The sequence below is a fragment of the Gigantopelta aegis genome, chromosome 3, assembly GCF_016097555.1.
Source record: "Gigantopelta aegis isolate Gae_Host chromosome 3, Gae_host_genome, whole genome shotgun sequence".
Taxonomy (NCBI): Eukaryota; Metazoa; Mollusca; class Gastropoda; order Neomphalida; family Peltospiridae; genus Gigantopelta; species Gigantopelta aegis.
Window position 1 is genome coordinate 39,950,756 of NC_054701.1, and position 8,699 is coordinate 39,959,454.

General features: G+C 35.8%; 1 protein-coding gene across 2 annotated transcripts in view; it reads right to left on the reverse strand.

Moving 5' to 3' along the window:
- LOC121368032 (dynein heavy chain 3, axonemal-like) overlaps nt 1–1,408 on the reverse strand; it is a 168,537-nt gene extending 167,129 nt beyond the window's left edge. For both annotated transcript variants that reach the window (XM_041492543.1, XM_041492542.1), the window contains exon 1: nt 1,244–1,408. In XM_041492543.1, coding sequence (XP_041348477.1) covers nt 1,244–1,297 — 54 coding nt within the window. In that variant the 5' untranslated portion in view covers nt 1,298–1,408. The remainder of the gene's footprint in view (nt 1–1,243) is intronic.
- Between the last annotated feature and the right edge of the window lie 7,291 nt (nt 1,409–8,699).

An 8,699-nucleotide genomic window follows, 5' to 3' on the forward strand; every position in this document is an offset into this window, starting at 1 on the left:
TATTCAAGAAAAATAATGCCAAATAACTGGAAACGATGTGTGGTGGTCCATAAATTCCATATTAATAATACACGTCAAAAATAACACTATTAAAATAAATGTTCACCCTATCGTCACATGTACGGTAAACCATATTGCCCAGTGCAAACATAGTCACTATTTGTACAATGATTGGGTGGGGTAAATTTGAGAACACTTTGAGGTGTTTTGTTTGTTGATTATTATTATTATTATTCAAAACAATATCCACTACTCATTTCATGTTGAAAAGATATTATTTTAAGATGTAATATGTACTTGAACGTCATTTAATCCTGACCCAATATAATTGTATGCAGCGCATGTAAAATAAGGACATGGGACTCATTCGGACGTCTATAGAAATATATTGATGTAGAGGCAGTCTTTTATCCCTGTTTACTTCACTAGTAGCAGATGACAATGTATCATGCAGCAGGTGAGTAAAATTAATTGTGAAAATTTGGAGATACAGGGATGTTTGTGTATGTTAAAAAAGTGTCTTATGGAAAATAGTACTTTTAGTTACATAGTATTTTTAATTGTTTCTACTTACTGCAAACTGGCAAATTGTAAACATTGCTATATTTTTATTAATTAAAAAATGCTTTCGTCAACAAAAACATCTGCATTTGATAACATAGGTTTTCTTTGATGATGCACAACTGCTATTTAAAAATAGCACACCAAAATACATACTGGCCATAATACATACTGAGACAATGTTATTTTTGAAGTGGGGGGGGGGGGGGTGGCCTTAGCAATAGGCCTACCAAATGTTACATGACAAATTTTGGGTTACTTCATTACTGAACAGTCCTTTGTCATATTCACTGTGATAGACAGACCCCAATTTTACCTTTAATTAGGCCTACTATTTAGTATTTTTACTATTATTAGTTTTTAATGTATACATAAAAAACCATGGCCTATTTATATTAAATTAACATTTTATAATAATTTTTTAACTGGGGTAGAGCATCCGGGTTGTTGTTGGGGGATATGTATTTTTTGTTTGGATGGGTTGTTTTTGTGGGGGTTTTTTAGGATACACACGTGAAGCATGTGAAATGAAAAGATATTTCGTTGAATATGAAATGGACCGATTTATCACAGTGATAAAAGTATTGACTTAATGTTAATGCGTGCCCTGCACTAGTATCCATTGAAAATATATCTAAAACAACTTTTAAATTAAATACTGAAATTTAGGATACTATCTTACTGCATTCTGCGTCTTCCAGTGGCCTCTTTCCTGCCAGATCCCGTGAACATACATTTAGGTTATTATTCTGGACGACAAACCAATAACTAATGTAAAGTGACATACAGAGCAAAAAACTGTGACGTCTCGTCTCAATCAAACTACGTCATTGTGTGGCCTTCACCTTCGTGGACCTTACGTCACTGTGATTGTTCGAAAATGAAAGGGGATGTGGTAATATTTAAAAATAAAATAAAGAAATTATAATTTATTTATTTTTTAATCAGGGCACTATAATATAGTCTCGTCTCGTCTCTTGACACAAACTTCAAAAAGGTATTTTTTAAATAAAACGTCACATTGTATTTTTCATGAATTATTTCACAAACATCAGAAATCCTGATGCTCTTGTTAAATAAATGTACGGCAAATCACAGTCATCAAAATGCTTGTCGGGGGGGGGGGGGGGGGGGGGGGGGGGGGGGGGGGGGGGGGGGGGAGGTGGGTCGCACTGCTGAATACGTCGTGAAGGGAGAAATCGTGAAATCATTAAAAATGGAAACATTTAAAATGACAACTGAAATGCGCGTACTGCTCGCAGTCTGAAATGACGGACGTGTTCGTCGCTTGGTTACGGTCGCGCGCCTAAAAAACGGAAGTCGAATATACAAAGAATGTTCCGTACGATTTTTGTTTTGTTTTGTTTTGTTTTGTTTTTTTGTTTTTGTTTGGGGGGGGGGGGGGGGGGTTGGGGTGTACGGGGTTTTTGTTGTTGTTTGCTGTTCTGTTCCGTTCTTGTGAATCCTACTTATTATCTGTTTTCATTACATTACAGAAAATAACTCACGTATGTTCATTAATACTTGTACGAGTTTGACGTTAGTCGTTTGAAACGAATTAGCCTACGACTGCCCCGTTTGCATCAAAAAGTCAGTTTGTTTTGTTTCGTTTACGACACCACTAGAACACATTGATTTATTAATCGTATCGGTTATTGGATGTCAAACATTTGGTAATTCTGACATATTGTGTTAGTAAGGAAACCCACCACATTTTTTTTTCCAGTACCTAGGTTGGGTTGGGGGGGGGGGGGTATGCACCATCCCACAGACAAGATAGCACACAGCACGCCCTTTAATATACCAATCGTGGTGCACTGGTTGGGACGAGATATAGCCCAATGGGCCCACTGATGGGGATCGATCCTAGACAGACCCTCACCAGGCGATCGCTTTACCACTGGGCAACAACCCGACATCTGCGTAAAAAAGAGACCACTTTGTGAATTGACATGCAGCTCTATAATGACTACATATACTATCCAGTGGTGGGGGTGTGTGGGTCGGGGGGGGGGGGGGAAGGGGCAAACCCCCACCCCCAAAAAAAAAAACCCACCGCCATCAACAACAAAAAAACCCCACCATAGATAAAATGTTCCAATATTTTAATATTTAAAACAAAAATCTAAAACTTATTTTTATTCTCAGAAAAATGTTCATGTGCATCGAATAAAATGCTGTAAAGTATGTACATATGGTTGAAATCTGTGACTTGTATTCATGAACACATCAGAATTTTGTAAACCATCTCATGTTTGCGAATAACCAATAAATAATTTCTTGAAAACAATGTGATATTTATTGTGCTATAAAATATAAACTCCTCTTTCCAAACCCATGAGAACCCCACCCCCACCCCCATTATTTCATCAAGATTAAGGGCCGATCCCCTTGGGTCCTCGACTAAATTAGCCCCTGCAGTTAAAACATTTTAATATGTATACTGACGTTTCTAGACAATATAAACTTCACGAAACACCACAGCAGAGATAATAATTATAAAAATGAAGTGTAAAATGCTGAAGAGACACTTATGTTTATTTCATATGGGACATAAATCATCTCTTATTTAGCACTTTGCATACCATGTCATACTTCTCATACTCATTATAGCTCACATAATATTATATTGGTTTTCGTTCTTGAGATATCGGTGAAAATGTAAGCAATGGCATGTTCTGGGCATAAAATATTCCTGCTGTAGGAACGAAGGGAATGTTTTATTTAACGACGCACTCAACACATTTTATTTACTGTTATATGGCGTCAGACATATGGTTAAGGACCACACATATATTAAGAAAGGAAACCCGCTGTCGCCAGATCATGGGCTACTCTTTTTGGATTAGCAGCAAGGGATATTTTATATGCAGCATCCCACAGACAGGATAGTACATACCACGGCCTTTGTTACACCAGTTGTGGAGCACAGGCTGGAACAAGAAATAGCCCAATGAGTCCATCGACGGAGATCGATCATAGACCGACCGCGAATCAAACGCTTTACCACTGGGCTGAGTGGGCTACGTCCCGCCGGCTGTTCCTGCTGTAATTTAATTTCATTTCTGGTGAAATACTGGGTAGGCCTACCGATTATTTGTTCAGTCCGAGCATTAGGATTAGTTTTAGACTTAAAATAAACACCTTGGAGTAGCCTACATTTTATTGTTGGATATATTTAACGTGTGACTGAACAAATGTCTATACGGACTCGATAGACTTTAATAAAGTAGTCCCGTTGTACAAGCGTGTGGGATATAATTTATATTACACACCCGTTGGAGAAAACATACAGCGATATCATACATGTGAAATAAAAGACGATTTAAAGACATCGGATTGGCTGCTCCATGGTGACGACCCTGGGCCCAAAGTCGCATCGACCAGTGCAGTAAACACGAATGAAACTGAAACTGTCTATGTAGCCTGGTATGCATTCAGACTACGAATAAAATTAATAATGATTAATTTGTTGAAGGAAGGAACTGTTTTATTTAACGACGCACTCACCACATGTTATTTACGGCTATATGGTGTCGGATATATGGTTAAGGACTACACAGATATTGAGACAGGAAACCCGCTGTCGCCACTTCATGGGCTACTCTTTTCGATTAGAAGCAAGGGCTATTTTATATGCACAATCCTTCAGACAGGATAGTACATACCACGGCCTTTGTTACATCAGTTGTCGAGCACTGGCTGGAACGAGAAATAGCCCAATGGGCCCACCGACAGGAATCGATCCTAGATCGATCGCGTATCACGCTAGCGTTGTACCACTGAATTACGTCCCGCCCTAATTAGTTGAAAACCGAAGGCAGCTAATTACATATTGGAGCGAAGGTATGCTTTGGTATTGTATATAATTAAAACAATATGTATTTAGGAGATTTGTAAAACAGCTGTGACCGCTCTGTAGTCTTACCCCCCCCCCCCCCCACCACCACCACCACCGTCTTTATATTCCCTCCCTCAGTCCTATTACCGGCCTCGGTAGCGCCGTGGTTAGGCCAGGTACAGGGTTCGGATCCCAGTCGTGGCATGGGATTTTTAATCCAGATACCGACTCCAAACCCTGAGTGAGTGCTCTGCAAAGCTCAATGGGTAGGTGTAAACCACTTGCACCGACCAGTGATCCATAACTGGTTCAACAAAAACCATGGTTTGTGCTATCCTGCCTGTGGGAAGCGCAAATAAAAGATCCCTTGCTGCTAATCGAAAAGAGTAGCCCATGAAGTGGCGACAGCGGGTTTCCTCTCAAAATTTGTGTGGTCCTTAACCATATGTCTGACGCCATATAACCGTAAATAAAATGTGTTGAGTGCGTCGTTAAATAAAACATGTCTTTCTTTCTTTCCCTCAGTCCTAATAAATGATGTACAGCTTATTCCCGGATGTTGTTTTCTATCGTTCTTTTTTTTTGTGTTCAGAGGCGGATCTGGGATTTTGTAAAGAGAGATCACAGTGTTTTAAAACGAGAAAGCTCCCAAAGGGAGCGAGATCGTTAGCGAATAGGGAGCATACTCCCCGGAATTGTTGTTAATAAATGGGCAATTGTATGTGATGTTTTATCTGCATAGTACTAGAAATAAAGATGCATAATTAAATACTTCTCGGTGGCAGTTCCATCCCATCATCGCTATATTTGATCTACGCATTCCTCCGCCCTCCCCTCAGCGGCATGTAATTCGTTTCTGAAACAGACCTTTTTTGGCACAAGGACAATTTTCCAGAAATAATACAACTCCGTAAACGTTTTCTCTTTTGTTTAATTTCACATTATATTATTTATTTATTTTTGTTTATCAGTTCTCCAAATCAATATTACACACTTCACAACATTAACATGACCACTTACTTCCCGTAAACACGCTGTGAACAGGCACGGTCTTTTCTTTTTAACACAAAGCACCTTGGCATGGGGCAAGTGACATAATAAGCCCTATATTGAATTAATGAGATGTTATTGAAATCTGTATGACTTGTATACCCAGATTTATTTACATAGCTCTGCTTATTATTGAATTCTTTGACGTTAGGTTACTTTTTTTTCTGTTTTGTGTGGCCGCCAGGAATAAATATATATTTTATTAAAATGGCGGATAAAGCTCGAGGCTTTGTAAAAATGTTAATTAAAAGTGAACGGACTTTCTAAAGCTGAATTAACGTAACAACCACTGACAATCATACCATATGTTTTTAATTTCCGGCGATTATAAAAATGTAATAACAATATGGAAAAGGTATTTAAAACAAGTGAGTCATTCCATAGAAAAGGTTAAAAATCATGGATGATTTTGTTACAGTCTATTTATTCAGATAAGAATACTTTAGTTTGATCTTTTATATGAAAATAAATAGTGTAGGTGTTGTTTTAAATTGTTTTTTTTCCAATGAAACTTCAAATTTATTTATATATATTTACACATTAAAGAGGTAGTCCCAAAGCTATACAAGGACAAAAAAAAAAACCCAACTCTTTTTTTGTTTTAAAATATATTATAAAAAAGGTTCCATCAATTATATGCAAATAAAAAATTACATCCAAATAATTTAATTTATTACTATTTATAATATATATATAAATGTATATTATTGCAAAATCCTATTAGGGTACACCGACAGATTAATGTGTGAGGCTGCAGGTCGAACTTGAATTGCATCAGTTTATTTTAATAATACGCTGTGAAGAGTTTCTTGCCTATATATTCTTTAGTTACTTATGCAAATATTATTTTGTATCAGAAATTCATGTACAAATTGCGAAATATGGCTCTTACAAACTATGAGAATGTTACCGGCCTCGGTGGCGTCGTGGTAGGCCATCGGTCTACAGGCTGGTAGGTACTGGGTTCGGATCCCAGTCGAGGCATGGGATTTTTAATCCAGATACCGACTCCAAACCTTGAGTGAGTGTTTCGCAAGGCTCAGTGGGTAGGTGTAAACCACTTGCACAGTGATCCATAACTGGTTCAACAAAGGCCATAAGTTGTACTATCCTGCCTGTGGGAAGCGCAAATAAAAGATCCCTTGCTGCTAATCGGAAGAGTAGCCCAGGTAGTGGCGACAGCGGGTTTCTTCTCAAAATCTGTGTGGTCCTTAACCATATGTCTGACGCCATATAACCGTAAAATAAAATGTGTTGAGTGCGTCGTTAAATAAAACATTTTTTTCTTTTTTTCTTTTTTTTTCTATGAGAATGTCCTTTGAATGTGCCATTTTGATTAATGTGTAGACCTGTAGTCTGTAATTTTTTTTTTTTAGCTGAAACCAACACTGAATTTGATCTATAAATATATTTAATTATATACATGTACTCTTTTTTTTTTTTTAGAAAAAATAAATTGATATTCAAAGTATGCATAATTAATATTCAAGACGTAATATAACTAATTTATAGTTAAAAAAACTAGCAACTTTTGATAACGTTGTGTTTAATACATACATGCATATTATGTCACAATGACCAAATGTTAGACATCCAATAGCAGATGATTAATAAATCAATGTCAGCTAATGATGTCGTTAAACAAACAAACACACACGCAGAGAGAGAGAGAGAGAGAGAGAGAGAGAGAGAGAGAGAGAGAGAGAGAGAGAGAGAGAGAGAGAGAGAGAGAGAGAGAGAGAGAGAGAGAGAGAGAGACCAAAACAATTAAAAACAGTAATAAGAAATAAAACAATTAATAACAAAACCAATAAACAACACAAGCAAAAAATACACACACCCCTCCTAAAAAAAAACCCAAACCCAAACGTTTTCTAAAACTATATGTAAAATGAATCCCTGGTTCGGTAATAAACTGTTTATGGTAAGTTACGAATGATAAAGTATATGGATATTATTTAATAGACGTTAAAAACTAATCGTTCCATATCGCTTTACAACACCAAGATGTTAAAATATCCTATATCGGCACAGACACTGCTCTTTATTGTGCTTATTAGGCATGTTAAGACCTGTAAGGGATTTGATTATGTTTTAAACACCTATCTTCTAATGTGATATGACTGTATATGTTTTACTATTAAAATTGACTTTTAGGCAATGGGCTTCCTCTTTTACTGTATAGTCTAGACCAAATGTCGAAAAACACACACACACACACACATACACACACGTACACACACACACGCACACACACACACACACAACACACAACACACACACACACACACACACACATAACACACATGTATATATATATATATATATATATATATATATATATATATATATATATATATATATATATATATAGAACACTAAATATATTAGCACAGTGTATGTTTTAAATTAAAATAAATTTACATCGAGCATTTCAGAATGATGATGATTTTGTATTTGATTTTTACTTGGGTTTGCGTTTGTTTTCAAGTGCTAACATCGATATCCTAGATTATTTATTGTTATGTATGTATATAAATAATATTATATCTGATGGCTCTAACAATAAATAAATTGTCACTTTCGCGCCTGTTTTGTATGAAAGCTATGCAACTCGTTTGAGAATTGTGACAACCATTCATAAATACTAAATGGGGCATTTCAAGTTTACAAGTTTATTTATTGCCTTGAGTTTTACAACTCATCAGCATAGATAATAAATACATGCCCATATATAATAGGTACAGTATAATGGTGGGGAGTGATTTTCACATAATATGGCAACTGACAAAAACAATACAAATATAACTAGATTAAATAAAGTTATTTTTTTTAATTATTTGATCGAATTAAATGTTTTCCAAGGTTATTGAGCTGACCTCTTTAATATTTTCAGTAGTGAATAGTTGGATCAGCTTAAAAAACACCGGGTTGTCTGTACTAATACGCTTTAATAACTTTTGTTTTAAATTATTATATCTGTGACATTGCAGTATAAAATGGAATTCATTTTCTGTTTCATTGGAATTACAAACTACATAGTCTGTTTTTAAAACATTTTTATATCTACCAAATTCTATATTTAACCCATGATCACATATTCTAATCTTTGCTAACTCTTTTAAATAAAGAATTGCTACAGTTTTATTCATATAGGTTTGTAACTTAAATTTATTTCATAAATATTGATAAAAACTACTTTTTGATGTTATTTTTATTCTTTTATATAGCATTCCTGCATGAAAAT